Raw genomic sequence first — 16,542 nt, 5'->3', positions numbered from 1 at the left:
CAAGTGAGCGTGACTGTGTGCGTGTGTGTGCGTATGAGTACACAAGTGGGTACGTGTGAGTGTAAGTGAGTGATTGTGATTGTCACTATGTGTCTATGTGTGTGTGAGAGAGAACAATAATACGAAACAAAGCTAAATCGTTTTCCTAACAGACGATTGTAACGTGCTAATGGGCCTCCACATACATTAGTAATACATTTAACCAAATCCACAGTCATCTCTTACACACATAAAGGCTTCACCTCATTAATATAGCTTTTAGCATTCATATTTGCTCAACAAATCAAGTGGAAAGTGCAAAACAATAACTTTTTCTTTTCTCTTTAGACTGGAGAGGCTGAGTTCTGGTTTGATATAAGTGCACAAATCCTATTTTACAAGTCACAGACTAAAAAACTGACACGCTCACATTTTTGTTCCTATTGTTGTAGTATATTTGGTGCAAAACATATTTGTGCACCTGTATCAAACAATGTGAAGTTGTGCACAAAATTTGAATATTTGCAAGTCTGAAAGTGAACTTGTGCAATAAATGTTCAATGTAGATAAAACAAAATTTGACTAATTTTGTGTTCTGTAGCTGCACTTCAACCAGCCACCTTCTGGTCCCCCAGCAAAGTCTCTACTGACTGAGCTATTGTCACATATCTCTCTGGATTTGTGATTTGTAATTGAAGGAAACAGAATCTGTGACTCACGGGGAAGATTCGAGCATTTGTATTTATTGATTTGTGTTTTAAAAGAACACAAACATTTTTGTGAGAAATTATTTTTATTTTATATACATTGAACATTTATTGTTATTTCCAATTATAAAGGCCAACTCAACTCGAACACAATAGCATATTATTAAAGCAAAATGACTCAACTTTTTACCGTAACATAACGGCTTCAATCTCATGTTAATGTTAATTCACTAAGGTGAATGGCGTCTCTTCTGTCGCTGCCACTCAGCCACCCCCCATCACTTGTTTCTGCACTATATAACTTCAATGTTGCAAACTTGCAATGTTGAAACACCCCCTCGAATAGTACATTTTATAGACCAGAACATTTTATTCTGGAAAGTGGGCTTCATCTTCACCACCATCATTGCCACCAGCAAAGAGCCACGGAACTACACTTCCTTATTCATTAATTACTATAACACCACCAGGGTCCCCTCTTTCGTCAGCTTCATCAACCCTCATTTAGCTACTTGTTAGCGACCACTGTTTTTTACGTAAGCACTTAAAATATTAACATATAATATTTAATAATGAAATTCAGGGACACTCAATGATGTAGTTGATGTTGTAGAACATAATGTATTATTTCAGGCATTTAACCAAAAGCCCTGTCAAAACAATTACAACTGCTCTGACAAAAATAACAACTACAGCTGCTCCAACAACAACAACTACAGCCACTCCGACAACAACAACAACAACTACAGCTGCTCCAACAACAACAACTACAGCCACTCCGACAACAACAACAACAACTACGGCTGCTCCAACAACAAGTACAGCTGCTCTGTTTTAGCATGCATGATGGCATGCTAAATTTGCATGTGAACTGTATACAATAAAATATATAGAAGTGAAAACGTTGGTGTGATGGATGGCCCTTTCCAATTCCTTTTATAAAAACAATCCCATTAGCAAGGGAAACAAATGCCAGTTGGAAAAAGGTTGACACAGCCCTGAAATACACATGATGAGAAAAAATGTCACTGTAATACATGAACAGGTCATCAGTTACTGTAACATCTGTACTTATTTTCCGTCCTGTCTGTCTGACTCTTGGCCTGAATTTGTTTTCACCATATAAAGTGCAAAAAATCACATACAGCAACATGCAAAACGGACGGGAAGGGAACACATAGCTTCACAGTTAGCAGACTAGACTGTTTACATGCTACTTGGATTGGAACTCAGAACAATGCAATCATATGTCCAATTCACTGTACAGTTTACTGCATATACACAAGGCTCAGTGTCTTTAATTACAATCATTTTCTGTTTCTGCAGCTTACACCTGTGATCAGAAGTAATTTCCCTGATTCCTTCAAGAACACCACTCGGACTGCATTCAGGTATTGTCACAATAATGTGGCTACATTATAAGTATATTCGCCTAAAACTGGAATTTCAAACAATGTATTTTGTTTCAGTTGCAAGTGTTACCTGCCAGATCCATCACTGTGGATGGCATCCGTAGGCAACACTGAGTGCCACTTGTTCAACAAAATATAAAAAGTTTCACAGCTTTTTGTTAAAGTAATGTTCTGTTTACTTTTCTCATCAGTCAAATTTCATGTGGAGTAAGCCACAAAATGAATCTCATCACAGCATCCTGTCTGGCATGGCATGGCTACTGTCAAGGCAGCAATAATATCTGTGCTGCATTTGAAAGCCATCAGAACATGACTGTCATCACTGGAAATCTTTTGTAATGACATCCAAGACCCATGATTGTCTCAAGTATGTATGACTGGTGATTAAATTAATATTGCATTTAACAAATTAATGACAATAGATTAAGTATGGCTGTCGAACTGTTCTTTAAAATAAATGCAACTCTTTTGTTAGTTGTATGCAAAATGTTAAACGATTTAGACCTTTCTGAAATCTCCAAATGCATGTGAAATTCATGTTTAGAGTTTACTTGATAGCATAGCAACATAACATAGCATAGGAACAAATGAATGGTTATTATTACAATGTTCGTGTAATGGTGCGTAGCTGTAGTCTCTGAGATTCGTTGTTTCTTGTGTGTTGTTTTGAATAATATCTATGTATTGTGTTAAAAGATGTATATTAAAGTTTGCATGCCAACAAGCTAGCCCCGTCCTGTCCCGTCCAAATGGTTCTGTGCTAGCAGTACAAACACCAACGCTCACCTGGTTACAGTTAGCAGCAGTTAGCGGTTACCATGGCAAGATGCTGCCCCCAATTTGTCTTGAGTAGAAAAAAGGCAAACCAACAACATTTCTTTTTTTTGTTTGTTTGTTGTTGTTGTTTTTTTTTTTATTTTGGGGTGCAACTGTAATGTGGACAAAACAAGCATTTTAAAGAACCCACTTTGTGCTCTGAGAACTTGTGTTGAGGGTTTTTACATTTTATAGACCAAAGGATTAATAAACCTCCACTATGTTTCCACTGTGTTTATCTGTTTGTTGGTTGGTTTGTGAGCAGAACGTCACAAAAACTACCCAACAGATTCCCAAAAAAGCTTGGATGGAAGACATCTCTCGACACAGAGTAGATGTCGTTAACTTTTGTGACAGATTCAGTCATTTGTTCTAACCCTCTACCTTTAAAATCCTCATGTTATATTTCTTCTGCATATTGCATTTCATTTTTGTCTTTGACAGTCTCTGGTCTTATCATCCTATTATTCTTCCACAACAAAATGCAGAATATGTCTCCATCTTCCCTGTTTTGTTGTTATATTGGCTGACAGTTTAACAAGCTTAACAACAACTTAACTTAATCATTTCTTTCAAACACTTTGTCCACATTTTATTTATATTACTGTTGTGTTCTCTTCCAGAGCTGCCTTGTGTTTCCCTCCTCTGGATGTACTCAAGCCTCCCAGCTGAGAAGAGGTTATTTTTATATCTGCTGATCAGCAGAACCGGAAGAGGAAACGGCATGGATTAGAGTGTTTACAACTGGCATCATCCTGGGTGCACCCGGCATCACCCTGCTGTCCAAAACAGACCCATGCGAGCCTCGGACGGACCGTGTCTCACAGGGCAGGTCTGTTTCCCTCCTCGGTGAGGACTGAGGTCGGTTTTGCGGACTAGCTGTGTGATATCTGCCGCAGCGTCGGGCCACCCACCATCTGTGGAAGTGGGACAAGGGAACAGATGGCGCATCCAAGCCGGCCTGCAGGGCTGCTGACGCTGACTGTTAGGACAGTACTTGAGAGGAGTATCAATCATTAAAATAGCGGGCTGTCGTTGGCTGTAGCTCGGTACATTCAGCAGACGTGACGATGCCGCAGTTACTGTGGTGAATGTGTGTGAACGGGAGCGTCGCAGATCGGGCAAATTGCTGCGCAAAGGATCGACCAGTGGCATCACAACTTAATCCCTTTCTGACGTGTCTCTGGCTCGGTGAACAATGGTTGACAACCGCTACGCTACAGCGCTGGTCATCGCCTGTGTGCTGAGCATCCTGGCCACCGTGTATCTGTCGGTGGCCATCGGGACGCAGCACTGGTACCAGTACAGCAGCCCCACCGTGCGCGGCGAGGCCAACGTGTCCGAGCTGCGCTCCCTGTACGAGGAGTTCATGGATGGGGAGTTTGATGAGAAAACCTACAGCGACACCCTTTTCCGCCTCAACGGTACTGTTGGCCTGTGGTGGCGGTGTGTGCTCGTTCCTGCCAGCTGGTACAAAGAGCCAGGTATGTGACTGATGCAACCCGCCCCTTCACGCCATTGAGTCATGAGAGTTCTCCATACCATCAGTCTCAGAAAACTTCTGCTGCTGTCTCAACATTGAGCCACACCTGGTGTCAGGGGCCACCAGGCGTGGCTCTCTTGCCAGCATGTGGTGAAGCAGGAATTTGTGTGTACCTTTTGGATTATGGATGGTATTAGCCCCTCTCTGTATTAACAATTCAGCCCTGTCACAGAGACAAGCACTTCTGACACACAAAAAGAGAATTACCTGCTAAGCTTTGAAAAAGAGCATCACCAACAACACCTATTGCCCTGAGGCTGTGCCTTGTCAAACTGCTTTGCAAGAAAGCACAGAAACACTTGGAGAGAGACTGGCCGCCTTCAAAAATGCTGCTAAGATGCCATGTAAAATAAGACAGTGCCTCTTTATGTAAATAGCAGAATGTTTAAAGTTATTTAACAGGCAGAGAAAAAGTAAAAATGCTCAAGGGTCATGGCAAACACAAGGGCGGCTGGACCAAAGAGAATTTAAAACAAGAAGGCAAAATGCAAAACACAGAATGTCAATATGAATAAATACAAGTGAAATATATGAAAGTGTTTCAAAAAAGACAAAATCATTAAAGCGATAAAAGAAGTATAAGAACATTATGCTGAGTTGTAGGAACAAATGAAAATATTAAAAGTGCAATATGTAGGAATTTTAGTGTAAAACATTTTTTATAATAATAATAATTATTATTATTATTATTATTATTGTAGCCAGAATGTGGTGTTTGGCATTCTAGCCAGCCAGAAGTTAGTACGCAGGCTGCTGCTGTGCTGGTCGTGTTACCATCTATATTACTTTTTCTGTGCCAAACACACTGAACCCCTGCAAGTTCAGTTAATTAAACAGTTGCAGCAGCTGATGTTCAGGGAGGCTAGAAAATATACAACAGAACCTAAAAAATGTTTCTTTACAGTATGTGGCTCTTTACATTAATGCCCGTTTTTCAGATGCCAAGATGGTCCTGGAGTGTCGAAGCTTCACTCTACCTCAGCAGTTCATACCTAAATATAAAGAACCAGGAAACCACAACAGTGGAGAGGACATGCTGCGCACCTGTAAGTTCAGCCACAACAGTCACCCTAATATGTGGGTCATATGTTGTGTGAAGCTGTAAGAAGCTACGCCACAGATTCAGCCTCTTCTCTACATAGCGTATGAATCATGATGATATGTGATGCTGATTAATACATAATTGTGATGCCATGCCCACAGATTTCTATCTTTTCTGTGTCTGTGTATAGACTTGTGGAGGTGCCAGTTTCTGCTGCCGCTGGTGTCTCTGGGTCTGGTGGTGTTGGCGGGTCTCACTGGGTTCTGCGCCTGCCTCTGTCGAAGCCTCACCCCCACCCTTGGCATAGGAGTGCTTCACCTGCTGGCTGGTAAGGCCTGTGCAGTTGCATGGCACTACGTGTCATACTGTGTATTAACCTATTAAGCTTAAGGAATCAGTTAGCCTTGACATACATCTGAAAACTGAGAGTTGTTATTGTCTCTAACTGTAGTATTAGCAATACATTTTTTTTTTAAGAATCAGGTTTTAAAACTAAATTCATGTAGTTTTACGCTGAAAAGATCAATTCACGTATTAATATAATTCATGTTTGGCGTGACTCTCACTGCATCCATCCGTCTAGATTCCAGTCAGAGCAGGCAGCTGTTTTCAGCAAACACAGCAGTGACAGATTTATTGGTTGCATGCACAAATAAAACAGTAGCACCCTAAAGCACTAAAGCAATCATTTACAGGCTTAATGCTTGTCACAATGCCTCATGGCCAAAAAATAATTCATGTAGGTTTAATTACCTTTAACTCAGCATTGAGTAGATTAAAGCAACAGAGCGTTTAGCTACCCAGACAGGACGCAATGTATAACGCAAATGCAACACCTGTGCTTTTCTCCTGGTGACAAGTCCCAACATCCTCAGGATAAAGGCCTGGCATTAAGACTCTCTATGAAGCCCATATCCCTAATGGATTATAACACATTATGAACATACTTATAATGCATTACAATTTGCCTAAAGAGCGATATTATCATAGTTATAAGCACTACTGGATATTTCTTAATGCTTTCTAAGAGTAACCATAGCTCTAATTTACTAATGTCTATAAAGCATTATGAATATTAATGAGTGCTTCTTACTATGATTATACAGTGCTAAGGTGTGTGTGTGTGTGCGTGTGTGTGTGTGTGTGTGTGTGTGTGTGTGTACATATATATTGTATGTAATGTTCATAATGTGTTAAATCATAGACATGGCCTTCATAGAACCATTAAATCATATAAGAATGAGTGTGTTTTCATTTAACACATCAGAAAATGTAGGGACAAACTTTAAAGCACAGAACTATGTGGTGTGAAAATGTGGCTGTGATTCTGTGCCCTGCAGGTCTCTGCACCTTGGCCACAGTGTGCTGCTACCTAGCAGGGATGGACCTGCTCCACAGGGTGTCAATGCTGCCTGATAAAGTGGATGGCTCTCTGGGATGGTCCCTCTATCTGGCCCTCATCTCCTCACCACTCCATATGATGGCCGCCGCGCTGCTTGTGTGGGCGGCACGCAGCCACAGTCAGAACTATTATCGCATGACAGCCTACCGGGTGGCATAGACTGAGATTCAGCTCTGGATTTCTGCCCTGTTTGAATTCATGACACCAAGATGCATTTTCTAATGCTTTCCCAGAGAAATAGGATGTAGGTTAATCTGTGCGTTTGACCCACTGATGGATTAAAGAGCATGTAGTCTATAGTAATGACCCTATCTGCTGCATTAGAAGATTTGATTTTATCTCTCCAGGGGCCAGGAACTGGTTTGAAAAAGGTCATCCAGAAAGATGTGTACAGTACAGCATATGCTTTTCTCAGAGTAACTTAACGCCAAGCTGAAAAGCATTTGCTGTGTCCCAGTTTACCATTACAAATTCATACATTCCAGGGTTTGAATCTTCAGTTCGATTGATTGCTGTCAGGAGGTGCTCCTCTTCCAAACAGGTTTAATGGGGCAAAAGAATAATAATAATAATTAAGGCAACCACTTAAATTATTACCCAAACCTGTTCAACTTTGACCTCGTGATGTGGACTATATGTGCCCCCTGTCAGTTTGCAGTAACACTGTATGTTGAGGTCCTTGTAATAAGCATTAGTTAATAGGTAAAAGGCCTTTGTAAGACCTTTAACAGTAGGATGCTAATGAAAGGTGACACATTTCCAATGCTCAGGTTCATCATTTTATTTTGTGTTACTACTAGAACATGTTTACATGCTCTAATGCTCAACAACACTTGAGTATTCTGTTCTCCCCCCTTGTCTGAAACGCTCTGTTTTAGCTCCTGTGTCTGTAAGGCCCTCCTCCCAGAATACCCAGACTCCTCTGAATGGTCAGCTCACACATGCTTGACCCAGCACCACAAACCACAAATCAGCAGTGCTTAATCAATATTTGCGCTCAAACTAGCCCGTGGCACTAATTATGTAAGTGTGTGACATGGTGATGTACTGTGATGAGTTGAAGGGGAGACCACTGACGAGGCGTTTCAGGAATGGTGTTTTCTGTGGGAGAGGGGAGTGTTTGACCTTTTTGTCTTTCAAGATCTTTTACATGCACAAGAAGCTATAAAACACACTGAAGGAAAGGACAAACAAAAAAAAACATAATATGTCTCCTTTAAAATTAATTTTGTGTCAATAACAGCATCATATACACATTCATTGTTCGATTATAAGGAACTCATTAATGAACACTGATTACAAGGACATCAAACCAAAAGCAATGACCCAGATTACTCAGACATTGGTATGATGGTATCATTATAGCTTGGAAGTGGAACATTTCTTTCATTGGCACCTGTGATCACACCTACAATCACCGCTGGGTGTGGTGACTACCCCTTTGTTGCACTGTCTGTCACACTTTGTTCAGTAGGTTTATGTGGAAATACAGCAAGACAATCAGATAATTATTTATACTGACGCTTGCTGTTGTGTAATCATTGTTTTACCTTTGCAGCTTCAAAGCGCTGGGACCGTGGCGGGTAGCGTGACAGAGACGGTGACTATTACTGTAAATATGATTTTGTTCCATTTCTGTCTGCCCTTTTTTATTTTTAACTGAAGTGACACTTATTTATTCTTATACTTATTCATGACCATTGTAAAGGTCAGACAGTGTTTGTTCATCACTTGTTTACCCAGTACATTGTTTCGTTTGCTATTTTCAAGCGTATTTTTTAATGTTTTCGACTGATTTTATAGTTTTTGTAGAAAAGATCAAAAACCTTTTTTTTTTTTAACATAGTAGTGTTCTTTCGCCCTTAGATGGACATATAAATTGTTTCTGTGAAGTCAGTTGTGTTTGTTCTTATTTATTTAATTTATATTTTTTCCTTTATGTTTTATTCATTTGTTATCACCATTTCAGTTCAACAGGATTAAAGGGAAACACTGTTTCCCTGTTAGGCATTTTGAATGTAACTTAAAGGCCATATCGTGATAAGCTACAGTATTCCTTTGCACTTAAATTATCGTTGAACATATCCTGAATATTGCTGTAGTGGTCAGTAGTGAATTTCTATTTTTTGATGATGTAAATGTCCCAAAAATATACAGTTAAGAAAAGAAAAAAATAACACCAGTATTATCCTAAAACCATGATGTATGTGTACAGTAATATCCAAATTACTAACAGTCACACAAATTAAACAATGTCTGTGAAATGATGCACTGTTTGTGATAGGTCTCATGGTAAATGAGATTGTATTTTGCATATTCAGCCTTTCAATTCAAGAAGGTGTTCTATCCCTGAACCCACTGTAGCGTAAATATAACAGTGTCACTTTATGACTGTGCTTCTGTGAATCTGCGATGAATGTGCTGTTCATTCTCCAGTTGTGAGCTGAGATGGTTAATAATTGTATAGGCTACACTTCAATATTGTGAGAGTGTGTGCGAGTGTACACATGCAACAGCTGTCATTTCAATAAAAGTTACATTTTTGTAAAATTTATTACGCAGTTGCATCAGTCTCATCATGTCAGGTGTTTGTTGTCCCTCCTCACTCCTCCTCCTCTTCCTCTGATGCCAATTCCTGTTCGTCCGCATGCTGTTGCTCCTCCTCTGTCATCACCCGGATTGCAGGAATTGCAACATGCCTTTTTCTTGCCAGCGAGAGAGCAATGCTCTTCTCATAATAAGCACATTCATTGATGAAGAAAGGATAAAGAGGTTCTTTGCCTTTATACCTCACTGTTTCACCTGAGAACATCTGGAACATTGGGTCTTCAGGGTGGAGCAAGCAGAAGTCTCGGTCCTGTGGGGAAGGCCAGACAACTAGGTTGATTATAAGTGGACAAAGCTGAGAGATTTTACCTATCTATTTATTTATTTGTTTGTTTATTTATTTATTTATTTTGTCAGGATTAGTATAGGAGAATGGGGAAAGAGAGGGGATGACACCTTGCAAGGGTCCACAGGCCGGACTCAAATCGCAGTCCGCTGCAGTGAGGACACAGCTTCCAAACATGAGGCGCAAACACCACCAATCGAGCTACTGGGGCACCTCTAAAAAGATTTCTAAATGTTTTTGATTACTGGTCTTGGGGGGCTTTTTTATGCTTTTATTATGATAGTGACAGCTAGAGATTATGAATGGGAAGACTCGGCATGGGGCCACAGGGTGCTTTTAAATTTTGTCCCTCAAAGTTTCATCTTGTGTCATGACTGAAAAGACTTCCCAGATCAAAACTGAACAGTCAATTTTTTTTTTAATTTGCTGTGAACATCAAAGCAACACAAAATAGTAAATTGGTGTTGTGTGCATTTCCACAGCCCCACAGTCTCAACCACGATATCTGATACAGATCCCAGGTCTGTGTTACAAAATGATGAGATGTAACAGCAGCTACAGTAAGCAGCAGTCAGTGGTACCTTTAGCAACAGATAAAGAACTTCCTTATAGTCTGAACAATCGTTCAAAATGTGATGAGCATTTCTGTCTAATGTCCAATGCTTGTCATCATACATCATGATAGCAGACACATTTCAGTATTACCTCAGATCTCATTTCCGTCAAAGTTGCTGCTAAATGCCACAAACCTCCTGGTCGAGACATGATCACAGATCTCAGTCAGCTCTTGTGGTACACTTGTGCGACACAAACTTCATTATGAAAGTCATCAAGCCACTTATTTTTGGAACCGTGTCAGCTCCTGCCAGTCATGTACAAAGGATAATTATCAGGCTCTATTATTGCAACATAATCACGATGCCATTCCTCTTTACTACTGATGAAATGACATTTTCTTCCTGTCACATGGGTTTCATTTTTTCTAACTGTTTCAAATCCAAACACTTTTCTTTTTGTGTTCTACATTAGTAACACAGGTGCCTCTGTCTTTCTACTGATTGCAAGTATTTTTAACATAGTTCCCTACACTTTCTGCAATATAGTAGATTGCAGACTTTTTATTAAAGAAATGCTCCATTTAAAAAATATGCATTTATGATTGAAAACATTCAAAACTCTCCATATGTGTTGAACACTATGCTTGTGTGTAAGTACACTTCCCATATTTGCATGTTCAGCGGACCAGCTGTGCAAGAACTAAAAGGCTTCCTTGGTTACAGTTGGAGGTGTAGAAACCGAACGTTTTCTTTGTCATTTTCTCTCTAGAGCGTTTGCTTGGAAATTACAGACGTGTAAATTAAGGTGTTGTTGAACAGGAGAAGACGACCTGATGATTCATCCAATGGACTTGATGGTTGTTAAAGACATTCTGGGTATCATCATTTTTAATTATACAAGATTTACGTTGGAATGAAAAGCGTGTTGAGGGCGTCACTGGCCTTTATAATTGCGCTTAATAATACATAATAAAGCTGCACCCTGCATCGTGAAACATCATCAACCTGTATGTGGTTTTATATTCTATCCTCTGAGCACAACTTTAATTCTGCAGCAGTCCAATTGTGTTTTGAGACTTGCACATTTTCTTTGTTTGTGTTGGTTTTCCCTCATGACTGTTATGCACAGGTGGGGAGAGTGAAAGCAGCTTGGGGCATTTACCTCCCAGCCAATCACTTTTTGGTGATGGCTTAAAGTGGGTGGGGAATGGCACACAAAAGGCTCATACCCTCAGTCTGAACCAGCCCTTGACCCATTGCAAACCTCATTCCCCTTTGCTTGTCAGCCAGAAACTCTGGTCTGTTTAGGCCCTTTTTTGTTTTCTTGGCTGCCCACAACTTTGAGTGAGGACATTGTTTATTTGGGAACCCCTTTAATACCCCAAGCCCCTATACACCTACATTTCCCCTGGGGCTTGCAGGAGGTATTTGGTAGTTCTGCCCAGAAGTGGCATCTGTTTATTGGGCATTTCCCCTAGATTCTCATGTTTTTTTGTTCATATTTTTATGTAGGTTGGGCTAGCCTGTAAACATTTTTGTTTTACCAGTACTGTACAGTACAGTCTACAATCAAAACTATTAACATCTGTCCAATAAAATATCAGACTTTGATCATGTGTCTGCCTGCTCATCCCTGTATCCAAGGACATTCATTTATCTAAAAAGATCTGGGGTATACAATGTTCTATATAGGTTATTTGGGCATTTTGTTGAAAGTGTCTAAAAAGTTGTGTAAAAAGTAATATTTTACTCTACACTGACAGTAATATTGTAATGTTATTATTACTTGTAATGATCGTAACTTATAATATACAATATAGGGCATGTTAAAAGTAACTCGTCCAACACTGATGTGTAATGACAGTGTTATGTGGACAGTGGGTGGGGTCAAACACCTGACATGACTTGCAGAGTGTTAAGCACAAAGGTTCATACTTACTTTATCATCCGGTACTTTATTGTTGGGTAATTAGGTATTAAGTAGGTAATGTTATGTATTACTATTATTAGATCATCTTGTTATTACTGGCTTCGACACTACTATAATCAAACAGGTCATCCGTCATGTAGATTGTAACATTAAGTGTTATTCTTGGATCAATCTGTTTAAACGGGCTCAGTCACAAGGTTATTCAGACATATATCACTGGGCAACAACCTAAATAAACTGACTCTCTTCATTTTAATGGCTGAATAAACTGAAAACAAACTGACCTTGAAGGATGAAACAATTTATACTGGTTTACTTTGTTTATATATGGCGGACCGTGCCACCTTTTTAGCTTCAAACAGTGTTTTTGGACCTTATAAGAAAGACCTTACTCAAACTTTCAGAGGAAAATAAGTTATTTTCCTCTGAGAGTTTGAATTGCTTCTCCAAAACTACATATTGCCCCTCTAAATCTGACACAAGACTAATACAGTATGTGTCAGACTGTACCTGGAGTTGAGGATGAATGGCTGCTGTGATGTTGTGACTCTCACTGTCTCTTGGGTAGTCGATGTGTTTGACCATGGTGAACACATCCACAAATCCTCCATCAAAAATAGTACCTGTGAACAAGCGAATGAGGCTTTAAACGAGGCAAAAAAGGGGTTAAAAGATATACAATGTTTGCATGATTTGGGACATTTTAAAGTTGTGTGACAAAGTGAAAAAATCTCAGTTGGTAACCTGTGCTTCATTGCACCTGAGTTGAAGGAACGGACCCAGTCGAGCATGTGCTGCACGCCAAATTTCATCGCCGTGTAGATGTTTGATCGCACCACACCGTGGGGTTGGGGGCCAACCTCCATGGCTGAAAAAATAGATTTTAGATAACAGATATTACACATTATCCAGTATTCTGATGATTCCGATAAGCTGGTGTAATAGTGGGAAAAAGAAAAAACCCACCAAAGCCATGTTTTCCCACTGAATCAAGGGAATAGGATTCTTCACTAGAGATGTCAAAATGGATGTACCTCATCGGTATATCTGGCATCTGCCTCTGAAAGGGACATGTCAGACTTGAGTTCAGATTTCCAGCATTTCCAATCTGAATTCTTTGTTCTGACTCAAACAGTCAGAGTGAAATTATTTTAAAGGAGTCAGCTACTGACACTATAGGATGGAAGCTGACCCGAACCCACAATCCCAAAGTGTCAGTGTTTGACGAGTTGGGAGTGAGTCTCAAATATCAAATTTCCTACAAATTGGACCTCTAAACGTGAGTGTGTAGGAACCTGCAGGTGTTTGAATATGTGCAGGCATATCCAGTCGCTGTCAGAGTACGCGATGAGGCACAGGCCCATGTTGGCTGTGGTGTTGTGGAGGTCACAAACAAGATCCATCGCCTGAGGACTTCCTTTAGGACCCAGCATGGTGTTCAGCTCCTGGGATCTGATCAACTCATAGGGCGCCATGTCAGTCATGGGACCACTGGGAAACAGAGAAACACAATCACAAAACTCATCATGAGCAGAGCTGCCATTGCCTTCTCAGTGCTGCCTTACTTGAGGGTGGCGTGGGTGAAGCAGCGGTTCAGGTCGGTGTTGACGTATCTGCGACACTGCTGCGTGGCCCAAGGGTTCGACAGCACAATCTTCACTGACACAAGCTTTTCCCCCTCCTCCTCGTGCTCCTCCGTCCCTTTCTTCTCCTCCTTCAGCAGCTCCCTCACCAAGTACACCCCAGACAGTTCATTGCCATGGGTACCACCGCACACAGCGACCCGGGACAACCTTGACAAAGACACCACCTTGTCTACCTCCATCTGACTGACAGCAGGCAAGGAAACAGTGAGAGAAATTGCAAGAATTTGAAGGCATATGCAACAAAAATAGAGCTTCTCAGTCCTCCTGTATCACTGCATGTTGTGCATCCAGCTTTGAGCAGAACACAACTTGAATCTCTTCTCATTCAGTACTGAAGCCACTTCTTGTTTCACTCAGTGGGAGGTATCAGTTACCCTGGGTACATTGTAGACAACACTGCAACACAAAGCAGATACATTGATCTCTGAAACCTTACCTCATTGTTCCTGCCTTGCAGAAAACTCTAAAGGGACAGCTCCAGCTTTAAAACTGTGCCCTAAGGCAGCACTGACTTTAAAAGTCTGATCAAAGTCGCTTAACTGAGGAGAGCTTGAGGTAAAACAGGGTCAACTGTCAGCTCCGCATTCACAAGCAAGAGATGAAATGAGTGCCCAAGCATCACACATCTTACCCAAGCCGTTACCTTTCTCTTCCCTCTCCCCCTGCCGTTTACCCTCTTCCACCCTCTCCCAGGCTTTCATGCAGTTTTACTGATTCAGCATTCCCATCCCTCCCTCTGTACAGGCTGTAGCTGCCTGTTATGCAAACTCTCACCGTCTCTCTACCACCTCTTGTCCACTGCACTGCACTGTACTACACTGTATCATATCCAGGGTGTGTCCTGAGTGTGACGTGATGTGTCGGTTGCTTCCTTTTGGTCCTAACAGCTGTGAGGTCTGGCGAACTGTGACTGTAAGCCCCTCCCCAACTTTCCCCAGCTCCCTGTTTCTCTCTGCCCCATGTATAGGATGGTAGGTTCCAGTCTGCCTTTCAGAATATTGGCTGAAAATAAATCTGCTGGCATGACACAGCAGGAGAGGCGCCTGTGGTGTGTACAGTGAAAGAAAGAGCTCTTCTGGCAGGGGAAATAACAAGAGAACCAGCTGGTGATTGAAAGAGAACACAGATTCAATATGACTGCTTGACTGCCAGAGATACCGTTAAAATAGCAGGTTAAATGTGGTCTTAAAGGGACAGTTCATCCCCAAATCAAAAATACATATTTTCCTCTTACCTGTAGTTCTATTTCAGCATCGAGATTGTTTTGGTGTGAGGGGCACATATTGGTTTCCTCTAAAAAATAATGGAACTAGATGGTGTCTTTCTAGACATCATGAGCCTGTTTCTCAAGATAATTCACAGACAGCTTCATGTAGGAGCTATTTTTTTCTGACGGCATTAAGATTTCAACAATTTCTGTGTTTTCGGAAAGAGACAATGCTGTTGCGCTTTTCAGATTCATTGCAGAGCCCCATCCAGTTCCATTACAGTCTAGAGACGGCAGACTGACATCTCCTAACCTGGGAAGCTCACAATAAAACAGTGTAGATGGATTAAAAGTACAATAGGTGAGAGGAAAAATATGTGGTTCTGATTTTGAGTTAAACTGTCACTTTAATACTCACTTGTCCAAAAAACAAGTACATTTTCTGCTATTTGTTTCTATCACCATTTCCTAGTGTGTAAGCATGCTAACATTAGCTGTTTTGGAAATGTAGTTTATTTATTAGGTGTGAACATAATACTGATCAAATGACAATTTTCATCTTATGGTGGCACTAAGTGAGAAGACAACCTCATCCTGAGCCTGAAATAACCTTCATGACAATTCATCCAATAGTTGTGGAGATATTTCAGTTTGTAAGTTCAGTTATCACCAGAGTAACCTACTGTATAAGTGGTGATAACTATAGCTGCTGTTAGCTAGCTAGCTCAGTATGCTGTGGTGAACGTAAAACTGCCTGTAACATCATCCAGCAGGATAGGTTTGATGGGCCTGTGATGGTCTGGGGAGACATGTCCTTGGAGCGTGGTAGAGACCTACATGTCATAGCCAATGGCACCCTGACTGCTGTCAGGTACCGGGACAAAATTCAGAGCGATTGTCAGATCTGGGTTCCTCCTGCAGGACAATCCCCGCCCTCATGTGGCCAGTTCATAGGCAGTTCCTGGATGAAGAAGGCATTAATGCCATTGACTGGCCCTTTTGTTCCCCTGACCTAAATCTTACTAAGCAGCCATGGGATGTTATGCATCAGTGGATCCGATGCCACCGAGTACCACCACAGAAATTCGAGAAGCTCAGTGATGCCCTGATCCAGGTCTGGGAGGAGATCCCCCAGGACATCATCCACTGACTCATCAGGAGCAGGCCCCGATGTTTTTGGGATTGGTACAGGTATGTGGGGGGCTTACACACTACTGAGTCACATTATGAGTTGGATCAGCAATGTTTTACTTGTATTTTCAGTGAGATTTTGAATCCAGCCTTCAGTGGGTTGGGGTTTGGGTTTTCACTGACCACTGTCACATCATTTTGTACTCAACAAAGTAAACAAAGTACATCAGTAAAGCTTTTCAACTTGAATAATTCATTCCTCAAGATCTGATGTGTG

The 16,542-nt window shown here is 41.0% G+C and overlaps 2 protein-coding genes across 3 annotated transcripts; one reads left to right on the top strand and one right to left on the bottom strand.

The window, feature by feature from the left end:
* The first annotated feature begins 3,105 nt into the window (after nt 1-3,105).
* On the top strand, nt 3,106-9,455 carry LOC119027850 (claudin domain-containing protein 1-like). Its single transcript, XM_037113338.1, has 4 exons — nt 3,106-4,398; nt 5,396-5,503; nt 5,690-5,827; nt 6,840-9,455. Exons 1-4 carry the CDS (start codon nt 4,113-4,115, stop codon nt 7,058-7,060), a joined length of 753 nt encoding a protein of 250 aa, XP_036969233.1. The 5' UTR covers nt 3,106-4,112; the 3' UTR covers nt 7,061-9,455.
* LOC119027849 (N-acyl-aromatic-L-amino acid amidohydrolase (carboxylate-forming) B-like) lies at nt 8,112-14,679 on the bottom strand. 2 transcript variants are annotated; one of them, XM_037113336.1, is made up of 7 exons: nt 14,559-14,679; nt 13,847-14,110; nt 13,577-13,772; nt 13,248-13,341; nt 13,042-13,149; nt 12,792-12,904; nt 8,112-9,758 (listed from the first exon to the last, which is right to left on the bottom strand). In XM_037113336.1, exons 2-7 carry the CDS (start codon nt 14,104-14,106, stop codon nt 9,504-9,506), a joined length of 1,026 nt encoding a protein of 341 aa, XP_036969231.1. In that variant the 5' UTR covers nt 14,107-14,110; nt 14,559-14,679; the 3' UTR covers nt 8,112-9,503. The 2 variants fall into 2 exon arrangements, with proteins under 2 accessions (XP_036969231.1, XP_036969230.1); XM_037113335.1 differs by having other exon boundaries at nt 14,364-14,592.
* Between the last annotated feature and the right edge of the window lie 1,863 nt (nt 14,680-16,542).

The sequence above is a fragment of the Acanthopagrus latus genome, chromosome 10 (genome assembly GCF_904848185.1).
Source record: "Acanthopagrus latus isolate v.2019 chromosome 10, fAcaLat1.1, whole genome shotgun sequence".
Classification (NCBI taxonomy): domain Eukaryota; kingdom Metazoa; phylum Chordata; class Actinopteri; order Spariformes; family Sparidae; genus Acanthopagrus; species Acanthopagrus latus.
Note: the sequence above shows the minus strand (reverse complement) of the source record. Positions and strands in the feature narration are given on the sequence as shown.

What these genes read in the sequence shown, in the direction of transcription:
- LOC119027850 (XM_037113338.1), top strand. Translation starts at nt 4,113, where the DNA reads ATGGTTGACAACCGCTACGCTACAGCGCTGGTCATCGCCTGTGTGCTG. An exon ending in CAGCTGGTACAAAGAGCCAG is followed by an intron (nt 4,399 to 5,395) that starts GTATGTGACTGA and finishes CCCGTTTTTCAG; the next exon opens with ATGCCAAGATGGTCCTGGAG. An exon ending in AGTGCTTCACCTGCTGGCTG is followed by an intron (nt 5,828 to 6,839) that starts GTAAGGCCTGTG and finishes TGTGCCCTGCAG; the next exon opens with GTCTCTGCACCTTGGCCACA.
- LOC119027849 (XM_037113335.1), bottom strand. An exon ending in AGTGGGAAAACATGGCTTTG is followed by an intron (nt 13,150 to 13,247) that starts GTGGGTTTTTTC and finishes CTATTTTTTCAG; the next exon opens with CCATGGAGGTTGGCCCCCAA. An exon ending in GGTCCGTTCCTTCAACTCAG is followed by an intron (nt 12,905 to 13,041) that starts GTGCAATGAAGC and finishes GCTTGTTCACAG; the next exon opens with GTACTATTTTTGATGGAGGA.